Source organism: Pistacia vera, unplaced genomic scaffold, assembly GCF_008641045.1.
Source record: "Pistacia vera cultivar Batoury unplaced genomic scaffold, PisVer_v2 Contig939, whole genome shotgun sequence".
NCBI classification, from domain to species: domain Eukaryota; kingdom Viridiplantae; phylum Streptophyta; class Magnoliopsida; order Sapindales; family Anacardiaceae; genus Pistacia; species Pistacia vera.
Genome location: NW_022196822.1, coordinates 23,122 through 47,141, shown reverse-complemented (window position 1 = coordinate 47,141; position 24,020 = coordinate 23,122). Strand labels below are relative to the sequence as shown.

At 36.3% G+C, this 24,020-nt stretch overlaps 1 protein-coding gene and 1 long non-coding RNA gene across 2 annotated transcripts; both read left to right on the top strand.

Annotated features, from left to right (window-relative positions):
• Positions 1 to 1,372, top strand: LOC116120497 (putative pentatricopeptide repeat-containing protein At3g16710, mitochondrial). Its single transcript, XM_031406440.1, has 4 exons — positions 1 to 268; positions 430 to 639; positions 760 to 1,057; positions 1,258 to 1,372. Exons 1-4 carry the CDS (start codon positions 1 to 3, stop codon positions 1,370 to 1,372), a joined length of 891 nt encoding a protein of 296 aa, XP_031262300.1.
• Positions 1,373 to 2,504: 1,132 nt separating this feature from the next.
• Positions 2,505 to 4,514, top strand: LOC116120496. The gene is made up of 3 exons (XR_004126561.1): positions 2,505 to 2,555; positions 3,066 to 3,147; positions 4,382 to 4,514. It is a non-coding gene; the product is annotated as an uncharacterized LOC116120496 (long non-coding RNA).
• Positions 4,515 to 24,020: the final 19,506 nt, after the last annotated feature.

The following is a 24,020-nucleotide window of genomic DNA, read 5'->3' as shown; positions in this document are numbered from 1 at the left end:
ATGTGTAATATCAAAATTTCGGATGGTTTTGCGGTTTTTGGGGGGATTTTGAAGAAGGGTTTCAGCCCTGATGCTGTGACTTTTACGTGTTTGATTAAAGGTCTGTGTGGAGAAAAAAAGATTTTGGAGTCAAGGGAGTTGTTTAAGAAAATGGTTGCTTTTGGTTGTAGGCCTAATGTGATCACTTATACCACTCTAATTCATGGTTTGTGTTGTGTGGGTGATTGGGAGAAGTGTAAAAGTTTATTTATATTGATGATGGATCAAGGTGTGCGGCCTTCTATGGTGACATTTAGTGTGGTCATAGATGAACTTTGCAAAAAGGGAAATTGAACGAAGCAAATAGGTTGTTGGAATTGATGATTCAAAGAGGTGTGGATCCCGACATTTATACTTACATCATTTTAATAAATGTTTATTGCTTGGCAGATAGAATTGGTGATGCAAGAGAGGTGTTTGATTCTACAACTAGAAAGGGGTATAGACCTAATGTTGTTTGCTACACTACTTTAATCAATTGGTGCTGCAAAAATAGAAATATTTACAAGGCTCTTTATCTTTATCGTAACATGATTTCCGAAGGAATTAGGCCTGATGTGATTACATATAACACCTTGATAACTGGACTTTTCCTTAATGGTAATGTAAAAGATGCACGAACATTAGTCAATGAGATGCAAATTAAAGGTGTTATAGCCAATTCATTGACATATAACATTTTCATTGATGGATTTTGCAAGAATGGATGTGTTTTGGAAGCATTGGAAATGTTTAATACTTTAGTAGATGATAAGTTTGCAGTTGACCTTGAAAGTTTGAGTTCCCTCATTGATAGATTGTATAAAACAGGGAGATTCGAAACTGCTTGGGAGCTATTTCAGAAAATTTTTCGTCAAGAAAACCTAGTTTCGAAAGTTGTAACATATGCCATTTTGATCAATGCGCTTTGTAAAAATGGACAACTAGAAAAGGCAAATGAGTTGTTCTCAAATATGGAGGAAAAAGTTTATGCTCCTAATGTATTCACATTCAATATGCTTTCCTCAAGAATAATGAGGTGCCAAGAGTTGTTGAACTCCTTCATAAGATGGCAGCGACAAATGTTAGGCTAAATGAATGTACAATGTCCTTAGTCATGCAGTTACTAATGAAGGACAAAAAATATCGTGAATGTTTGAACCTGCTTCCTTCATTTCCTATCCAAAAGCCAATTTGAAGTTTCATGATAAATATTTATTGAGTGGTTCACTTTTTCAGAGTAGTATCCTTGTCAGGAGAGCATTATTTGACAACATTGAAATATGAAACTGCAAGAGCTTCAGCCAGCTGTGGAAAGGCTCTATCTTTGTTACCGTACGAAGAATGCAGTTGACATGACAACATTGCTGTCACAAGAAATATATTCTGCTGTCACTCAGGCAGTTATTGTAATGATGATCCATGAAGATTTGGTTGATATGGGATTTCAAGCTGTTAGTGGAATCTATGAAGCAGCATGTTCTAAAAATGGACTTGGGTAAGATCCCCTTTATCTTATATAACGGTGTTACCTTTTTAAACCTTGAAGGACAAGGTCTAGTACTAGCCATTTGCCATTAAAACTATGCTATAAGTCTGTTTTTTAGATCTAAATCAGTTTGAAATGTTTATAGATTTCATTGCTTTATTGGTTTTCTCAGTTGTTTAGAATTTATTAGAGACACAAATTGTTGGATGTGCTGATTAACCATTTTACTTGTAGATTCTTGGTGGTGAGAATTGTTGGACAAAACTCCAGTAGCAATAATGTCTGATAGATAGTTTTTTTGCTCTTGAGGTTACTGCCTTTAGGATATATTCTTCCGATTCCAACAGGAAACTATCCATTCTGCATAATTTACACTGATAATTATATTCTCCAGAACTATTTGTTCCTGATTCATTGATATATTGTTGTTTTCTTCGTAGTTACTCTTGCCAAACTCCTAAAGCTTGGACTACAGATGATGGTTTAAGGGTACTATGTTACATGCGTTCGATGGCCAAATGGGCAATGCAATGGGCTCTAAGAAGGGCGAGACCTTCTAAAAATTAGATGAAACCGGGAGTGAATGAAGAATCTCTGTATAGACATCATGTCAGGTTCTGTGAAGTTGCTTGCCTTCTAAAGGTACTAGATGACAAAGCGCTTAAAGGTCTTTTATAGGGGTAGGCAAAATTTTAGGGTAGAACGGGAACTAACCGTTACTCGGGTGTCGGTTCCGGTTCCAAATTTGCTGGAACTGCCACTATGCGGTTCCAGTTCTGGTTCGAGCACTGCAGGAATCGGGAACCAGGACTGAAGTGAGATAACATTAAAGATTGGGGGGGGGGGGGTTGTAATTTTACACGTCATATAAGAAAATTCAATTATGATTTGGGGAAATAAAAATTTCGGTCGTTCGTCTTCGTCCAATCTACCTTTGGCTCTCTCTTAGTTCGAATCGTCGAATCTCTGGTGTTGTTAATTTGAATCGTCGAATGCTATTCTCTCACCTTCTCACGTTCGAATCTCCAGTGTTGCCATCTCCGATTAGGTATATTCACGGTTCCAAATCTTTTTGATTTAGGGTGCTTAATGATGAAGAAAGTCATGTTCTTTTTGTAATTTTCAAAATTGGATTTGTTTATATGTTTGTTTTTTCCCTTTATTTTTTGGTTCTACATTCTAGCGTAGGTTAGATGATAGGAACCCACTCCCAAATTGATAAGAATTGGGCTGGATAGGGGCCTTTGATAGGAATTGGGCTGGGTAATGGTCCTTTTGTGGTTTTGGGTAGAACTCTCCTTAGAAAACCGGCTTGTCAAGGGAGCATGCCCAAGCTCTTATAAATCACATACCCACATCTTTTCCCTCTCAATGTAGAATCCTAACATTAGAAAAGGAAGACTCTTCATGTTCTTTTTTATTTTTTTTTATTTTTTTTTTTTTTTTCTGATGAAGAGGGATAGGGTTTTGCTGTATCTGCTACTAAGAGTAGCATTCTGGATTGTAGAATGTTCATATTGTGGTTAGAAAAAAAATACTAAAACTAGTTGATTTTCAGTGTTTTTGAAGCTGGAGCTGTTTGAGGGCTTGCGCTTTGAGTTTACTGAAGGACTTAATCAGAAACTCTCACTAAGTCACAGGTGACTTTTCTTTCTTCTTTATTCTTTCTGAATCATTATTGTATATTTCAATTTCTGATCTTTTTTTTTTTTTGACCCATTTACTGTTTGCTCTTGTTCTTTATGGAGATTGAATATGCATGTTTGTTGCTAGATCTAGTATTTAAAGTTCTCTTTTTTATGCATAAAAGTAATGTTATTGGAAGAGAATTTTTGTAATATCATACTTTTAGTTTATAATGTCATACCATTGTAGCCAGCCCATGATACTATGAGCTCTTTGTGTTGTTTTATACTTTTATGTGAAGGCGTTGTTCATGCAGTTTAATCCTAAGTTTCATCTGTATATATTACCAGATTAGATTGTTTAATGGGTTTGAACAAATGGATGATTAAAAATCAATTACATGTTAAGATCACTGACTACATTATAGAATAATAGAAGGGGGCTTGGCAATGTGAATTGATTGTTGGCCTGTCTGCATAGTGGTGTTAATCTTTTACTTCTTGTGCCAAAATTAGCTGAACTTTTGAACTTATCATAAATCCTTGTCATAAATGATTTCGATTCAAGGCAATTATAGATAGACTTTATGTAACATATTCATATTTGTTTCTTAGAGTTTGGTTTTGTGTGTGAAAAAAGTGCTGTGCTGGCACAGTTTCAATTTAATCACTTGTTTTTTATGTTTCATTGTATGTTGATTGCTTAAATGTTTGCAGGAACAATGTCATCAATTAGAGAAAACATTGACTTTCTTGTTTTAATTTATGATAGCAAGATGTGTTATAAACCATATATATTTGCTTTTGAAAAGAGTAAAGTTATAAAGTAAATTAATTAAATTGGTCTTGTAAGATTGCAAGACGTGTGGTTTCTGTCCTATATATGTGAATGAAATTTATTAAAATGTTCATAAATTAAACTATGATTATCATATAAATGATATACAGGCAAACATGTGCTTTCATTTCTTCTTTTCGCTCTAAACCAGCTAATTATTACCATTATGGTTTTACTTATTTTAGGGGTACTTTCCTTATGTTTTTTGTAGCATTATATTTTGCTAGAATTGGCTGGAATAGAATTTTATTTAGATATCATTAGCTTTGTTCTCTTATTATTATCAATTACCTAACATTAACATATCATCCAACTAATGTCAAACTCTTATAGTTTTATGTAGTTAATTTAATTTTGTTCAATGTTTTTAACATACTAATAGACCCCTTCTTTTTTTTTTTTTTTTGGTAGAAGTGAATGAAATTGACGAAGAAATTCAAGGAATATCCGTTGCAAATTTAGAGGATGAAACTTAATATGTTATGTAATTTTAATTTTGGGAATAGTACTTAGAACAGTTATAATTTCTGTAAATAGACTGTTGCTGTGCTGTAGGGTGTATTTCTAATGTTTGAAAACTGTTGGGGGGTGTATTTAATGTTAAGAGGGTTTATATGTCATTTTTTATTTAGTAGGGGGTAATTAAAATTATCTTGGGTACCTGAAACCGGAATCGGAACCTATGTTTCTGGTTCCGGTTCCAGGTTTTGAGAAATTGGAACCAACTAGTTCTAGTTCCTTTGAATTTGGTGGGGTACTTGGACCTGCTCATCCCTAGTCTTTTACAATCATTGTTTGATTATACTTGCGAGAAAAAGTTTATGTAATTGATTGGTTCTTGTAATTTATTATTGTCATCAAATTTTGTGTACAACAACAAATTAATTAGAGTGAAATATAATTATTGGTGCATACTGTAGTGGATGTAAGAAAACTATTTGGAAATGTTATGTAAATTATTCTACTGGTGAAACATTTTAGTTTTCCAATTCTTGTGAGATGTAAGAAAACAAATAGATAAAATTCTTTTTAAAATCATTATAAATTGATTCCAAAATTCGATTATTTAAATCTATAAAATTTATCAAAAAAAGATGATGCATTTGATCACTCGGATTAAATGGGTTGGCTGGTATTGCAGTTTGGTTAACTAGAACTTCTCTCATTCTAGCTTAGGTAAGAAACAACTCAATACTTGTTGGCCTAAGCCTCGTGTTGACACATTCCCAGGGGTAGATAGATTAAAATCCACGAAGCATTTGATATCGACAATGTCTTTTTTAATATTGACATCTGTGGTAATAATGTAATATCATGAATTTTTTTTTTTTTGGGGGTTTGGCAAGGGTGAGCGGTTCCGGGTACCCTGCATTTTCTGGGAGAACCGGAACCAGAACTAGAACCGCACAGTGCAGGTTCTTCAATTCAAGGAACCGGAACCTAAAATGCAAGTTCCGGTTCCTTTGCAGGGTACCCTGTAAAAAATCAATTACCCCCCTATTAGTTTAAANTTACTTAAATACCCTTTAAACAACAAGATAACCAATTACACAAAATCTCTCCCATGCACAATAAGTCATTGCTGCATGAAGCCTTCTGCATTTTCTAGAAACACAATCCTGCAGACTTGAGTTTTTGATGCATTTCCAACAAGGCATCACTGCATCAACACTCCCCCTTGATGCATTTGCTGGAAACACCAAGTTTGAGTCTAAGTTCCTGAAACTTGGCTTTAGGCAAACTCTTAGTCATGATATCTGCAATCTGATCTAGACCCTGACAGTGCATCAAAGTCACTTCCCCATCATTTCCAGCCTCCCTAACTGCATGAAATTTAATCTTAATATGTTTGGTCCTGTCGTGAAGAACTGGATTCTTTGCCATTGCCATTGCTGATTGATTATCACACAATATTGGTGTTGGCCTAACTTGTTCTTGCTTCAAATTAGATAGGATTTTTCTGAACCAAGTAGCTTGGTTAACTACTGCTGCGGTAGAAATGTACTCTGCCTCTGCAGTACATTTCTACCGCAGCAGTGGACTGAGCCACCGAGTCTTGCTTCTTCGACAACCAACCAATGGCACCTTCATTGATGTAAAACACATACCTAGAGGTACTTTTCATGTCATCTAAGGAACCTCCCCAGTCACTGTCTGTGTATCCCTGCAGAACCAATTTTTCTGCTCTCTTAAACCAAATGCTAGGTTTGAAGTTCTTTTCACATACCTTAATACCCTCTTTGCTACCCTATAGCGAGATTCACTTGGACAACTCATAAATCTAGAGAGATAACTCACTGCAAACATCAGGTCTGGACGTGTGGCTGTCAAGTACGGCAAGCATCCTACCAGAGCTCTAAATATGCTCTCATCCACTCTTTTCTCACCATCATTTTTGCTCAGCTTCAGGTTAGAGACTATGGGTGTATCTGCAGGTTTGCAATTCTCCATTCCAAACTTTATGAGGATTTCATTTGCATACTTTTCCTAATACACAAATATTCCACTTTTGGACTAAAAAATCTGCATACTAAGAAAATATGACATCTCCCCCAAATCTATCATCTCAAATTCAGATTGCATGGATTGCTTGAACATCTTCAACTGGTTCGGATTGCTCCCTGTCATCAGCAGGTCATCCACATACAATGACACAACAATTAAATCACCTTCAGCTTCTTTAACATAAAGGGTATGTTCGTTTGGACTTCTTACATAGCCTAGGCTATTAATGTAATCGTTTATGCGGCTGTACCAGGCCCTAGGTGGCTGTTTTAGACCATACAATGCCTTCTCTAGCATGTACATCTTGCTTTCTTCACCCTTCACTTGGTAGCCTTCGGTTGGTCCACAAAAATCTTCTCTTCCAGATAGCCATTTAGGAAGGCATATTTGACATCAAGTTGGAAAATTTTCCAACTAAATTGGGCTGCCATGGCTATGATCATCCTTATGGTATCATGTCTTGCTACCGGAGCAAATGTATTACTGTAATCCACCCCTTGCTACTATGCAAATCCTTTTGCCATGAGCTTAGCCTTGTGTTTGTGGATTGTACCATCCGGATTGAGCTTTAATTTGTAAATCCATTTTACCTGAATTATTCTTCTGTTTTCAGGTCTTTCAACTAACCTCTATGTGTTGTTCTTCTCAATCATGGAAATCTTCTCTTGTATAGCATTCTTTCAAGCATCTGATCCTGCAGCTTTAGCATACGTTTTAGGTTCTAACACAGCCACATTGCACCTTCCATAAACATCAGCCAAGGTCCTGGTTCCACGAACTGCTGGTTCTTCATCTACTGGTGCTTCATTTTCTTCAGTTTCAAGTTCATCTAGAGCAGCTCCAGTTGGTTGTTGTGTGTTACAGTCAACAACAATCTGCTTGCTCTCCCAACACCAAACCGCAGTCTCATCAATTCTCACATCCCTAGTTATCACAACTCTTTTTGTCTCTGGAATGTACACTCTGAATCCTTTTGATTGGTTGCTATAACCAATGAAAATACCAACTTTAGCTTTGTTATCCAGCTTGGTCCTCTTCACTGTTGGAACCATCACATAGCACACACTTCCAAACACTCTTAAATATCCAATTGCAGGTTTCGTTCCTGTTCATGCCTCAGTTGGTGTTTGCCCCTTGACTGGTTTGGTTGCAGCCTATTCAGGAGATAAACTCCCGTATTTACTGCTTCAGCCCAGAATTTCTTAGAGAGATGTTTTTCTGCCAACATGCATCTAGTCATCTCCATGATGGTCCTATTTCTTCTTTCACTTACTCCATTTTGCTATGGAGTGTATGGAGTAGTGAATTGATGCCTAATACCAGCTTCTAAACAGAGAGAACTGAATTCTCTTGAAGTGTACTCTGTTCCATTGTCACTTCTCAATGATTTGATCTTTGTCCCAGCTTCATTTTCTACTAACAGTTTGAATTTTCTAAACACTACAGGAACCTCACTTTTCTGCTATAAAAAATACACCCATGTCATCCGTGTATAATCATCTATAAAGAGTATGAAATACCTGCTTTCACTCAAGGATTTTGTTTGCATGGGACCACAAACATCTGAATGAATCAGTTGAAGCTTCATTGTTGCTCTCCAAGTCTGATCCATAGGAAACGTAGGCTTGCTCAATTTTCTAATTTGGCATGCACTGCACAATGTGCTTTTCTCCTCAATTTCTGGCAGGTCACTAACCATGTTTGCATTCTTCAACTCCTTGAGGCCATTATAGTGGTAATGTCCAAGCCATTTGTGCCAAATTTATGACTCCTCCTGTCTAGTTAACAGGGCAGAATCATTGGTGGTTTTCCACTCAACAGGGAAGCTTTTCCCTAGCATCTTTACCCTCATCAATTCAGCCCCTTTAGGATCCAGTATGGTACATGCTTGGTTTTCAAAATGTAAGGAATAACCACTCTCTAACATTTCCCCACAGTCAATAGATTTTGGCTAATTCTAGGAACATACAACACATGAGAGATTATTTTTGTACCTTACCAAGTTCGTACAGTAACATCTCCTATGCCTTTGACCTCCATGAATTCACCATTCCCAATCTTGACTCTGGAGCTATATGATCTATCCAAGCTAACAAAATTTTGCAGGTCTATAGCCATGTGATTGGTGCAGCCACTATCAATTAACCAAGCATCATTGCTAGTTTGTACAGTGTAATAGGTGGCCACAAAGAGCTATTCTGTCTCTTGACATTGTTGTTGATCCTCCCCAACTTTTGCTTGTTGTATTGGCTAGTTTACTTTGTTCTTACACACTTTTTCAATATGCCGAATTGCTTACAACTCCTGCGCTGTATACCAAGCCTGAACTAGCATCTTCTCTTTGGATGCCCCTTCTTTTTACAGTGAGTGCAGGCTGGAAATTCTTTCGCTCCACCAAGTCTCTCCCATTGGTTATTACTCCTTTCTTTCCCTTTTCTATCTCTAGCATACTTTCTTGTTTGTGCTTGTGCAGGTTTGCCTTTGAAGCTTGCAACCAATGCACCCTCACTAGTATCTTCTTGCCTCAAGAGCCTTCTTTGCTCTTGAGCTTGGAGAGCATGGACAAGCTCAGTCAATGTGATTTGAGTCATGTTTTTAGAGTCCTCTAAAGAAGAGATTTTAGACTAAAATCTCTCCGAAAGACTCACTAAAACCTTTTCCACAACCTTACAATCTGTCAACTCCACTCCCATAAGCCTGATTTTGTTGACAACAGTCATTAGTCTATCAACATAATCCTTTACTTTTTCAGTTTACTGCATTCTTTGCATCTCAAATTCCCTCCTTAGATTAAGAACCTGCATATTCCCCATTGTAGTGCTCCCTATGTACTCCTTTCTCAATTTATCCCATGCTTCTTTGGGGTTTTCGTATGCCATGATTCTTGTAAAAACAATATTAGTCACAACAGCATGTATGTAAGAGAGAGCTCTCGGAGCTTTGGCTGTTTCTTCCTCATGCAGCCTCATTTGGTTCAACGTGGGATTCTGTCTAAGAGGAGGTGGCTGCCGGTTTTCTTCCACATACTGCCACAATCCCTGTCCACGAATAAAGGCTTTCATCTTTACTGCCCAGATGTGGTAATGTTCTCCATTGAATACCGGTGGAGCCATCAAGGCAGATTGCGTTACCATGCCCCTGTTTTTCGTGTCTGTCGCAAGAAGAAGGAAGAACAACTGTAGGTCTATCGTTTTGAGACGAAGAGTATTTTGGAGGTGTGATCAAAGGTTTACAATGTTAAGTTTCTGGTTTTTTGTGGTGGCTCTGATACCATTTGTTGGTTTCAGCTGGAGAACATTAAGAGAGAGAGAGAGAGATAAAAAACAGAGCACCCCAAATGTTTGCAAAAAGGTTATATCTTTTTTATTAAAAAAGACCATATATAACTCATATCCACTCTCTGCTAATTATACCAACTACGGTAGAAGTTACAACTTTCAAATTCAAATTTCAACACAACATTACAGTAAAATTACTCCTAATGAACTTTACTTAAATACCCTTTAAACAACAAGATAACCAATTACACAAAAACTCTCCCATGCACGATAAGTCATTGCTGTATGAAACCTTCTGCATTTTCCAGAAACACAATCCTGCAGACTTGAGTATTTGATGCATTTCCAGCAAGGCATCACTGCATCGACAGAAACCTATCCCTTTGATTTTAACAAATGAGATGCTCAAATCCATGAGACAGCAACGACAGATAAACTCCTTCGCATCGTTTATCTCATGACTACTTAGCGTTGGCTGCTGTGAACACCCTGGTAGAACCTCAAGAGAGTCGTCAAGCATACTCTCATGTTTTGCAATGAAGATCCTTGCATCATCTATAGCCGAGAATGAAACTTGAGTAGTGCCTTGTAAAGAGGAAAAAAAAAATTAAATTCAAAGTGATCGAATGCATATAGAAGTGAAAGCATATTTCTTGATCAAGATATGAGAAGAAATGAATTACCTCACTCTCTAGATTGGCTGAAGGTACAGAGCTAGCAAGGCTTCTGGTAGAAGCTTGAAAAGAGGGTTGTGGAGATATTAAAGGGGTCAAATAAGTGTTGGAAATATCTGCTGGAGAAGTTGGCAAAGATGTTGTAGTGAGAGGATGAGATTCAGAAGAATTGTATGAGAGGGGAGGAATCTACGCCTACAATAAAAGAAGTTAAAAGAAACCGAGCCTAAGGAATTTTCATTCATTTATTGGAAGGGGAGAAAGTTACCATGGTTAAAGGAGGTGCAATAGGTTGTATTGAGGTAGTAGGATCTTGGTCTTTGGAATGAAGAAGAAATGGGAGCTAGTCGCCAAGTCCTGGTTCCAATGCCATTGCAGGCTCATATATTAAAAAAAAATGATATGTTAGTTGAGATACAAATTGGAGTGAACATAAAAACAATTAAGGAAAGGAATTACCTGCAGTTCCCTCAACTATAAGGTTCTTAACTTCCATTGTCTCATTGACAATTGTTGCTTCTTTATCAGATTCAAAGATACTAGTCAAGGGTTTTTATAGTGGAGCTGTTTTCAAGAAAGAAGCAGTTTGGATCTAATAAACAAACTAATATACATGAGCCCGGAAACTTTACCTGCAATTGTAGGGTTTCAATCAAATAAAGGGCGGAATAGTAAACAAAAATTTTATTTGAAACCCATAATCTCAGATCATAGATTGATGTTAATAACCCATTTAAAACAAACATATATATAAGATTAAACAAATGCTATAATCATACCTTCAATTAGAGGCTCCTTAGGGTGATGTAGAAAAATGCTATCACTTTAAGGGCAGAAGTGCACGAATGGAAATCTACACAAAGACAAGAATCCCCACACGATCAATTTGCTAGTTTGAGAGTGGAGGTTTAAAGAAGAAAAAAGGATGAGATTTTTCCTTAAAAAAATTCTCTCTACAACCTTTTAGCTTGGGAGGCAAGATTGAGTTGATGAGCAAATAGGGTTAAGGCCCCTTTTTATCGGCAAACCCTAACCCTAGAGCTCCTTGTGATATTACATTAATACCCCCACTAATAACTAATTTAATTAGACTTTACTTAGTGCCCAATAAAAAGTTAGTTTGGTATTTTACTATTATTGCCTTAATCATAGAATAACAATTCACTACTTAAAATGCACATACACCAATATATTAATTTAAATAATGATAATTTATTTATTTAATATATATACACCTATATATATATATTTGAGTAGATATGTAATCTTACAAATTAAATCCAATGTTAAAACTGGACAAAGGCAACAACCTTCCAGCAAATTTAATTGCATTGTAAGCACTACCAAAATACCCCTCATCTTGAAATGACAAAATTACCCTTATTCCAAATCTTCTTTTCATTTGTCTTTTAAGTGTGCGGCCCATAGGCTCTTTATCATGTTGACAGTGGGTAATATCACAATTGACACTCAATGTATTGTCTCATTACACACAGACCAAGATTGACCTCTAGCTAGGCATCATGGCGACCTGATAGATTTGGATTCAACGTCAACTGTTAGTCAACAACATGGTTATCGTGCAATCGAATCATTTCATCATCTATTATCTCGTCAAGGTTTAAAGTATAAAAATAATGCCAACTTCAAATATACTACCTTGACCTATTTGTAATCGATAATTCAAACTAACGCTTACCGAATTTGAGTAGCAACTCAATTCCACTATGGTCACAGTTTTATGATTGTTTTCATTTACCAAGTTACTCAGTGAGATAAATTATTCTGTACCCAAGAATGATGAATCCTGTGTCGATCCACCATAACCATAGTGTACTTTTCAATGTAGCCAATCACTTCCATTCTATTAGCCCTAAATAGGACTATGTTCGGTCAAATTGAACCGATATTTACACATAGCGCTCTAGTAATCTCAAGTCTAAGGATCATAAGCACCACCATCCATTAGAGGATGTATTCCATAGACATTTCAGGTTACCATCTATGTGGAATTCTCTGGTGGGTCTGTTTAGTGAACTTCCCAACTGCAACCACCCATGTATCACACCAAGTTGTCCCCAAACAACTTTAACATGCAAGATCTGTTACTATCTTTGGATAAGATAGTACAACACAATGATAGCCTTACCACATTATAGATGCCTTTAATTCAGGATAATGTGTGGCTACGAATGATTTCTAGAATGGCCACCAATGTGCTCATAGGGCTCTCACAATCAAGACTTATCACTACTTGATTCCCTCGTCACAGTTCTACCATTCTAAGGATATATATTATAACATATATGAAATACAATTTACATAACATAGATATGCTGTAACGCCCCACTTGAGGTACGTAGCTAACGTTTCTTCTTTTGCTCTTATTTGAGTTGGTTTATTAGTATTATTGTTTGGTTGACCTTTGTTTGAGTGGTGTGTTGAATACTTGCCCTGAAATTGGTTGAAATAGAAGAAGTTCAGTGCTTCGTGCTTCGCCGGGGCGAAGAAGAATCTTCGTTGCGGCGAAGAGGTGTTGAAGCCACGGGAAGCTGCTGGACAGTTTCGCCGCGGCGACAGAAGCTTCCTCGCCGCAGCGACGTGCCAACCAAAATGTTTGTTAAGTTTTAGATATTTTCTTCCCTAAGGGCAATTTGACCATTCTGCCCCTAATTAGCAAGAAAAGTGGGGAGTAAAATGTAAGGAATTTTCATGGAGAATAGGTTGTTATGGGGGTGTGTTTGTAATGAATCAAAGGATATAGATGGAATTCCCAAAGAAGAGTAAGGGCAAAATGGGAATGCTTGTGTATAAATTTCATTAAAAGGAATTAAGTCATTGCAAACCCTTCATTCTTCTTCTCCATCGCCACTCTCCTCTCTTGCTTCCTCTCAATTTCTCTTTCTTTTGTTCAAGGAGTTTTAAAGGGCTTTTGGAGTGATTTGGGGTAGAAAATCAATCTAAGGCATCCTAAGGTAAGGATTCTTGCTTTGGTTGTGAAGTTTTGTGAGTTTTTGGGTATATTGAATATTGAGGGTTTTTGTTCATTTGTTTAAGAGTAGAAAGTCAAGCAAACCAAGTGAAAGGAAGAGCTAGTAAAATCTCTCCATAACAAGGTAAGTAAATCCCAACCCAATTTGAGATTTGAGAATTTTCTTGATTAGGGTTTTTGATAGCAATTATGTATGTATGTTATATACATGTTATATGCCATGTTATTGAGTCTTAAATGGAGATTATTAGTGCTTTGTGATTATTTATACATTTCAAGTATAAGAAGTGAGATGTGGGTAGGGAAGGTAGTTTGAGATGGAATTAAAGGATATTGAGAAATCCTTTTTGGAAGTGTCTTTCTTTGGTAGGAATTATGGCTGTGTGAAGGAGTTTCTCCCCATTTTGGATGGTTAGAGAAAGACATATAATTATTGTTATAGTAGAGTTTTATTATGCACTTGAGTTGTTTGATGAAATGCCTAATAGAGGTTTGAGTATGAGTAGTGAACCTTACTTCTTGCAACATTGCATGTTGGCATTTCATAAGTGCATTAGTGGAGATGAATCATCCATAGGCATAAATTGTGCATTAAGAAGTGACCTAAGAAAGAGTAGAAAACTTTGTGTATGCACTTGCTCTATAAGTAGAGAACTTTGTGGATGCAATTACTCTAGGGTAGAGAGAATGAGAAGTGCTAGAGTAGAGTGAATGAGAAGACTATTAGAAATGGGTCAATGCTTTGTGATCATCACCCAACAGTTTTGAGAAATGGGTTGATGCTTTGTGATCATCACCCGAATAGCTATTAGAAATGGGTCGATGCTTTGTGATCATCACCTGACAGTTTTGAGAATCGGGTTGATGCTTTGTGATCATCACCCAAATAGCTATTAGAAATGGGTTGATGCTTTGTGATCACCACCCGATAGTTATTAGAAACGGGTGGATACTTTGTGACCATCACCGGGTTAGTTATTAGAAAGGGGTTGATGCTTTGTGATCATCACCCGACATTTATTAGAAGTGGGTTGATGCTTTGTGATCATCACCCGATAGTTATTAGAAACGGGTGGATGCTTTGTGATCATCACCCAGTTAGTTATTAGAAAGGGGTTGATGCTTTGTGATCATCACCCGACATTTATTAGAAGTGGGTTGATGCTTTGTGATCATCACCCGACAGTGATTAGGAACGGGTTAGTGCTTTGTGATCGTCACCCAAAAGTCATGAGGAACGGGTAGGTGCTTTGTGGTCTCCACCCGATAGTTACGAAAACCGAGTAGGTGCTTCATGATCCCTATTCGGTAGAGACTAAGAACGGGTTGGTGTTGTGTGAACTCCACCCGACAGTCATGAAGAGTGAGATGGTGCTGTGTGAACGCCATCCGGCCATACCTCCGGTAAGATGAGGCCATGACGTTTAGTAGAAAACAACAGAAAATGTGAGGAAAGACTTAAGAGAATTACATACGGGGATAAACAGATAGAGGGTTTACTTACTAAGCATTATTTTGTGCTCACCCCGTTATTTTCCTTTGTGGATGCAGGATCTAGGTGATGATGCAGTCGGAGGGGCGTCGACAAGCGAGGAGCAATAGCTACACTATTTCCCCTGTTTTTTTCTTTTAAAATGGCTTTTTTGTAAATGATGCTCTTTGTGTATAAAAGACGTATTACTTATAATAAAAAAAAAAAAAAAAGTTTTGGGCCCATTTTCCATTGTTATTATGCATGCATTGTACTAGTTTACAACAGTTGTTACATATGCCTTTTATTAATGTAAACATGTTTTACAAGTAGTCAATAACTATAATTTGATTGGCTCTAGGGTACCTACCCTAATAGTAACATCTATTATATCATTTGAGATGCAAGCAATTCCATTGCCTTCAAGATTAGAGCTAGGATTTTCATTTTTTCAGAGGGCTAATTCAAGTGAGCCAACATCATGCTATTCTTCTGTTTTGATTTCCTCAACGGCAGGTTTAGGATCTTGAGTGTCTGCAATTACTTTCAGAACCAAATTCAATAACCACACTTGTTCTGATGGAGTCTCAAGCAGCAACAAGCTGGTCTTGTTTGTAAAACCCTAAATATGGCTAATATTCCTAGAAAGGGGGGGTAAATAGGAATCAATAAAAATTATCACAGAATAAAAACTATCACCACAAGCAATGACTAATGATGAGTTTATGATGCATGATTAATTCAATTGCATATGTAGCAAGTGCACTAGTCGTAAAAAGTAATAAGGTGGTGAAGTGAATATCGTCCCATAGAGATTGCGTATTAATTACTAGTATTTCTAATCTATCATTAATTGAAGGACACAAAAATGGGATTTATGGGAGACAAGTTGAATTAAACTAATTCATTAATGGACTTTGCAAGAATAGATGTGTTTTGGAAGCGGTGGAAATTTTTAATGCCCTAGTAAATAATAAGTTTGCAGTTATCATTGAAGGTTTGAATTCCCTCATTGATGGATTATGTAAAACAGAGAGATTGGGAATTGCTTGGGACTTATTTCAGAAATTTTCTCTTCATGGAAACCTGGTGCCAGATGTTGTAACATATAGCATTTTGATCAATGGGCTATGTAAAAATGGACAACTAGAAATGGCAAATGAGTTGTTGTCATATATGGAGGAAAAAGGTTGTGCTCCAAATGTAGTCACATTTACTACACTTATTTTTGGTTTCCTCAAGAATAATGAGATACCAGAAGTTGTTGAACTCCTTCATAAGATGGTGGAGGGAAATGTGATGCTGACTGAATGTATGTAATGACTTCTTTCTGTTAGTATACTTAGAAAAAATATACTACGATAAAAGTATATTTATAGCAAATGAAAAATAGATGGGCCCAAAAATTTTCTTTACAAAACATATATTATTCTGTACATAGCAAAATAACATATATATAAGCTTTTACAATGGTGGACAGTAATGCCATTTCTCTCTGCTTGCCAATGTCCCTCCAACCGCTGCTCACCTATTTCCTGCAAAACATGGGAAACAACGGGGTGAGCACAAAAATGCTCAGTAAGTAAATTGTAATAACCGCTTTCTACTCAAATACTCATAAAAGATACACAATGAAAATACATGCAAAATAACATAAATAGTTGGGCCCAAATTTTTTTTTTTTATTAAACATATACATTCTTTATACAAAAAGTTATATCATGTACAAAAGCATTAAAAACAAGGTGGACAATGTAGCCATTTCCCTTCGCTTGCCGACGCCCATCCGACCGTGTCCTCACCCAGATCCTGCAAAACATGAAAAAACAACGGGGTGAGCACAACTAATGCTCAGTAAGTAAAACCTCTATGCATCTATCCCCGTAACTATCTCTATCTAATTCTTTCCTTACAATTCTCATTTACTCTCTCTCTCTCTTAAACTGCTCTCTATTTTCTCTTTCTCATAACTCTTTTCTACTAACTCTCTTTAGTAGTCACGGCCTCATCTTACCGGAGGCACGGCCGGGACTCGCTCCCACTCTATGTGACTTTTACTCATTCTAGTCGATCGGACTCGGTTATGCATGGATTCAGAACCCTTGGCCATGTGAGTGTATAATCTCTCTCTCTCAGGTACTCTCGGGTATAGCCCTTATCCGCATGCACTCTCATGGGCTACACCACTTCTCTCGCTCATACTCATGCCGCTCTCTCAATGCGGCGTACATGTGGGAATACTCTACCCATAACTCACGGGTTCCCCATCGCACAACCTACTCTATTCTCTTTTGTTTAGCACTACTTTCTCTTTGTTCTCTAGTGCTCATTTTCTCATTTTCTCTTTACTCTGAAAGTAGCTTATACTCACATTCTCTATTATTCCTCAAGCTACTTCTTAAGTGCATAAATAATGCGCATGAACGGCTCATGCTCGCTAATGCACTTATGAAAAGCATAAATGCAATGGTACATCAAAGACAGTCATTCTGCGCAGGTCACACTAAAAAGGGCATAACTTGAGTTATACACATTCGATTGCTACAGTTTTGGTCTCATTTAAAATATTAGAGATAGGGATACAACTTTGATGTTTTGGTCTAAACCCAGTTCAATCCGTAAAATGCCCAAAAATTACTTAGAAGGTCATGGCTGTGATAGGGCAATTTCTCACTTAGGCATTTCATCAAACAACTCATGTGCATACCAAGGCTCTACTTATCTATAACTCTACTCTTCTCTTTAATCATCCAAAATGGGAGGAAAACTCCCTCATACCGTCATAATTCCTGCCAAGGAAAACACTCCCAAAAATATTCATACACAACTCCTCCAACTTTAACTCAATTTCACTCTCTCATCACACATCAAAAACACTTCTCATAATTTAAGTATATCCAACAACTATGACTAAGCACGCATCTCATCTCAATTTTTCAGTAAGTATAACATATATATACATAATTAAAATAAATCTCTACTCATTTACTTTTCTTGAATCTCGACTTGGTTGGATTTACTTACCTTTAATGGAGAGATCTCACTAATACTTTTCCTTTTCCTTAGTACCTTGTCCCTTCTCTACAACTTTAAACCATAAAACCATAAGACTTCAAGATACAAATATAAACAAATTCATATCTAAAGCAAAAAATCTTTACCTTACGATGCTTTAGATGAAATCTCTACTAAAACTACCCAAAAGCTCCTTAAAACTCCTTAGAAATTTTAGAAAATTGAATGGAAGATTGAGAGAAATTAGAGAATGGATATGGCGGTGGAAATGGGTGAAGTGAAGGGTTCTCTACACTTAACCCTTTTTAGCTCATATTATAACCATCATTTCCCATTTTGCCCTTACTCTTCCTTGGAAATTCCATCTATATCCTTTGATTCTTTGCAAATACACCCTTATCACCAACACATTCTCTACCAAATTTCCTTACATTTTACTCCCCACTTTTCCTACTAATTAGGGGTAGAAAGGTCATTTTTACCCCTATGAAGAATTCTCTAGAATCCTCAAGAAACTTTTCAACTGGCTCGTCGCCGCGGCGAAGAAACTTTCGTCGCCCCGGCGAAAAGTTACAGAACCGACACCGCCTTACTCAAGCCAACGTCGCCGCGGCGAAGACTATTCTTCGGCCTAGCGAAGACGGCAATTTTAAGAGTCCTCAAAGCTCAACCAATTTCAAGGCAAACACTCAACCAACTCAACATACAAACTCAATTAAAACCGAACCAATGAATACAGCAAATCTTAACTACGTACCTCAAGCGGGGCGTTACATAAATCCTTTATCTCTTCTATCCCCGCAACTTCTTCTTTGGTTCTTTCCTTACTTAATTCTCTTCTTCTTCATTCTTAGTTCTTTCTCTGTTTCTAATTTTCATTGCCTTTTCTTTCTTTCTAATTCTCCCTGTTCTTTCTTTCTAACCATAAGAGAAGTCATGGTAATATGCATGAATGAAATGCATATGCAATAATGGATAGAAAATGCATTTTCTTTCTTCTTTTCTATTTCTTTTCTTTTCTTTCTATTCTATTCTTTTCTTTCTTTTCTTGCTTGCTCAAGCTCCTCTTTTCTTTCTTGTTTTTCTTTTCTTTGCTTGTTCAAGCTTTCTCATTCTTTCTTATTCTTATTCTTATTCCTATTCTTTCTTTCTTTTCTTTGCCGATTGGACTCGGTTGCTGCATGGATTCGGAACCCTGGCCGTGTGAGTGAGTATAGTCCTCATCTACATGCACTCTTGCGGACCGTACAAATTCTTTCTTTCTTTTTAGGCCACTCAATTAAGGTGGCGTGCATGTAGGAATTCTTCTTGGTATAACCCTCATCCATGTACACTCTTACGGGTCATACAAATTCTTCTTCTTCTTATGCCACTCAATTAAGGTGGCGTGTATATGGGAATTTCTTCTTCTTAGCACTCACGGGTTCCCCATCGCAACAACCTATTCTTTTCTCTTCTTTAACACTTTTTCTTTCTTTAATTCTTTAGTGCTTTTCTTTCTTTTTCTTTATTCTTATTCTTATGAATTCTTTATTCTTTCTTTAGGTTCTCATGCATATGTAAGTATATGCATATGGATGGTTCATGCTTATGTTTCTTCCTTAAGTGCAATTATGCAATGCGATTATGCTATGTTGCACAAAAATAAGTTTCTCTTCTTATGCATAAGCTTCTCCTTGGCATTTCATCAAACATCATGCATGCATACTTCAAGTCTACTTTAACTATACTTCTCCTTCTCTCTTACACCATCCATAATGAGAGTAAAACTCCCTTGAATCATCTCAAATCCTAGCCAAGAAAATACACATCATAAATGCTCTTAAACTCCCTCTAAATTCAACCCAACTTCTATCAACTCAACCAACCCTTCTCATGAAGAAAACCCATTCATGGATCATCATCAAACTCAATAACAAGTTTCATACACAAATCTCAAGCATATGGACTTCATATAAAATTCACATAAAACAATCTTTATGCTTTACTTGCTCAAACAAGGGGTTAGGGTTGGATTTACTTACCTTATGCTTGAAGAATTGCACAAAAGTTCTCTATCCTTGTTGGACTTGTTCTTCCTCTTAAACCCTAAGCATAAACTTAATAAGAATTCAACATTAACACAACTTAATCTTATGTCTAAAACAAGAATCCTTACCTCTTGATGCTTAGGATCAAATCCTTATAAGAATCCAACCAAAAACCCTTAATTTCCTTTAGCAAATGGATGAAGAGATGAGAGAAATGGAGAGTGAAGTTGGCGTGAGAAGGAGTAGAGAATGATAGAGTCTTTGTGCTTGAACCCTTAATATCTCATATTATAGGCATAGTTTCCCATTTTGCCTTACACTTTATTGGAAATTCCATCTTTGTCCCATAGTCATTTACACTAATGCCCTTACCTTTATTACATTCTCCATCAAATTTCCTTATTTTTGACTCCCCACATTTTCAACTAATTAGGGGTAGAATGGTCATTTTTCCCCTAAGGCAGATTTCTGTAGAGTTTTCTCACGATTCTTCACCTCGGCGAAGAAATCCAGAGAGTTCTTCACCTCGGCAAAGTTTTGACACCAATCTGGGAAAAAGTTTATTACCGTGGCGACAAGATTCCTTTGCCGCGACGAAGTTTGCAAATGTTGATTTTTCAATCTTTCTCCTTGAAATAAGCAAAACTAAGGGCATAAAAGCAACAATAACACATATCCATTTAACTTAGGCCAACATACAACATTAAAAGGCAAATAAACTTGAGTAAACGCTGTACCTCAAAGTGGGCGTTACAATGTACAATGTCCTTAGTCTTGCAGTTACTAATGAAGGCCGAAAATTATAGTGAATGTTTGAACGAGCTTCCTCAATTTCCGGTCCAAAAGCAAAATTGAAGTTTACGTGATAAAACTTTAGCGAGTATTTAACTTTTTTTCGGAGCAGAATCCTACAAAAGTTCATCCAGCTACCCAAATGCTCTATATTGGTTACGGTAAGCAGAAGGTTGAGTAAACTCTTTTATCTGTTCAAATTTGATAGGGATGGTGATGGTGATCTGTCTGTGTTGTATATACATATATTGGAGGTGGCAACATTGTAGGTTGCGTTTGGATTTGCACATGTAATAGATCTTAAGGGTTTGAGGATTATTTTTGGTGTAAATTTCAGTAAGTAAAAGTTGTATATGAGGAATCGTGGAATGGTTCTAACTTCAACTACGACAATAATGGTAGCCGCTCAAGTTCATCTATTCAAGCTAATCAGTTTACTGGACAATGGTGTGTTTCAACTGATTAACTTCATTCATTGATATTCTCAGTTATCCAGGCTTGATAAATCTTTATTTATTTATAGTGTTTCACATGTTTCTGTTTCTCAATATATATTCATTTTAGTTCAGATCTAATAAGACTAGAACTTACTAGGTGTGTCTCTAATGTAGTTATGCATGAGCATGTGCTCTTTCAGCGATAGTTGATGAAGACAAAGCAAAAAGAGCATTAGAGAAGGTTTTTCGCTAGAATATCTTAAAGAATATGGATGCACAACACGGGCCGGTCAATGGGATCTACCTATTGGAACAGTTAAAATGACAACATCGCAGTTAAGAAAAATATGGTCTAGTGTTACATATGCAGTTGCTGTAACGATGATCATGGAGATTTGGTCGATATGGGATTTCAAATTGCCACTAAAATCTATGACACAACATGGTCTGAAAATGCACTCGTGTAAGAACCCCTAAGTTTATTTAAAGCAGTTATCTTATAGCTTAGTTAATAGGTATTAACTAAGGTATGAGTTTGTGTTTTTTAGATCTAAATCTATCTGAAATCTGTATAGATTTCATTTCATCAACTATTTTGTCAGTTCATTTATTTTTTTTGGTGGATGTACCGTTTAACCATTTTCTAGTGGATTCTTGATGTTGTGAAATGTTGGACAAAACTCCGGTAGTTATAATGTCTAGTAGATAATATTTTTGCTCCTTTGGTGATGAAGGGGGAGAAGAATATCATAGATAGATAATATAGGATTCTATATAGAGTGATAGAGAGAAATTAATAGGTTAAGAGGAGAAATCAAGAAAGGGATACCAAGGACTCAAATACTCAATCTAAAATGTAGAAGACAAGGACTAAATACCCATTTGCATCCTTCCTTTACGTCCTACATCGTCAGGTTACTGCCTTTAGGATAAATTTCTGCCGACTACAATTGGAAACTTTACATTTTGCATAATTTACACTGAAAAATATCTGCTCCAGAACTATTTGTTCCTAATAATTGACTGACTCATTGCGGTTTTCTGCGTAGTTATTCTTTCTAAACTCCTGAAGCTTGGACCACCATTGATTGTTTTAGAGCGCTAAATTACATGCATTCGTTGGCCATATGGGCAATGGTCTTTTACAGGGCCAAAACCTTGTAGGAATGGGATGAAACCAACAATAAAATAAGAATGTAATATATATCATGCAGGATTCTGTAAAGTTGCTCACCTTCTAAAGGTATCAGATGAGAAAATACTTAAAAAGGTTTTTTACAGTCACTTTTGTATTACACTTGCAAGAAGATGTTTCCATAACTATGATGTGTAAAGGATAAGAGGACATTTTGAATAACGTTAGCCTTTTTTACATCCGAGAAATACAAATACCAAATAATTTGTCTACTTTTTGAAATGGATACTATGTAATAATTTTCTTGATAAATTTAAGATTTTATTTTAGTTTATTTTCTTATTTTATTTTATTTGTTTTCTCTATTTTTTTCCTTATATCAAAGGAATATAATTACTAGTAGGAAATCTTTCCTATTAGAATTAGAATATATATATATATATATATGATATAGATATATATATATATATATATATAAGTGTGATTTTAAAAAATTAGGGAAATGTCAAGCCAAATCTCTGGGTATCGTTACAATAAACCCAACCCTTCAGTACACTTGAGAGAAACACAGAGCAAACAAAGCAGAAGAATGGAACCAGAAGATCAAACCCTAGCACCAAAAACCTGAGAAGAAGAAGACACAGACATGGCTATGGCGGATACTAACGAAAACCCAGAAGCAACAAAGCCCAAGTCTTCGAGAGACTCAAGTTACTCGGACTAAGAATCATAATATGAAGCACAACAAAAATTTGAGCTTCAAGACATCGAGTCCCAGCTTGCCAATGAACCCTCCAACTATGAAGTCCATGTTCAAGTACATTTTTATATCAATTTGAATATGAATTTCAATACCCAGTTCTTGGATTTTTGTTTTTGGTAATATTATTGTTTTGCTTTTTTATTGTTTTTGTTGGTGGTTTTAGTATATAAGGGTTTTGAGGAAGATGGGTGAGATTGAGAAGCTGAGACAAGCAAGAGAAGCTATGAATATGATTTTTCCATTGACTCTTGTTATGTGGCAAGAGTGGGCTCGAGATGAAGCTTTTATTTCAACTCGGTATGTTTTAGTTTTTTCATTTTGTGTTCTTGTTATTGGTTTCATGATTAAATTTTGATCACTTAGGGTTTATGGTTAACGAGAGAAAGTATAAAGAGAAAAATTAAATGGATTTGTTTTAAAGGAGGAAGTATCTTTTGGGGTTTAAATGGTGAAAACGATGTTGAATTAAAGTTTATGCGACTTCTATCTACTGAGCCTTAGCTCAAATGTCAGCTTAATTGAGTAAAAGAAAGGAAGTTTTGAGCTTTCTTCCTTTCTATTTTTTTTTTCACATGTTGCAACTAGAAAGCAGTGATGGTTGACTTGCGAGGTTAGTTTTTGATAATTTGCGATTGTCTGATATTTTGTTTGTCTATAGATTTTGAGTTCCCTCTTGTCATTGCTTTTATGGATAGCCTGCTTGCCGCATAAGAAAAGTGTTAATGGAAAGAGAAAAACAGATTCAAACATGACTAGCGAACAAGAATCGTACTTAGTAGTGATTTTCGCTTGAGGTTGGGTCCATGACTTCATTTTGCATGCCATGCTGCATGTAATGATGTCTACTGCATGAGGGTTATCACCCATAGATTTATTATATGCATATTTCCATCTCAATTTATGGTATCCACTATTTTGTTTTTAGAAAAAGGATTTGGGAATAAAGAGTTTTCTTTCA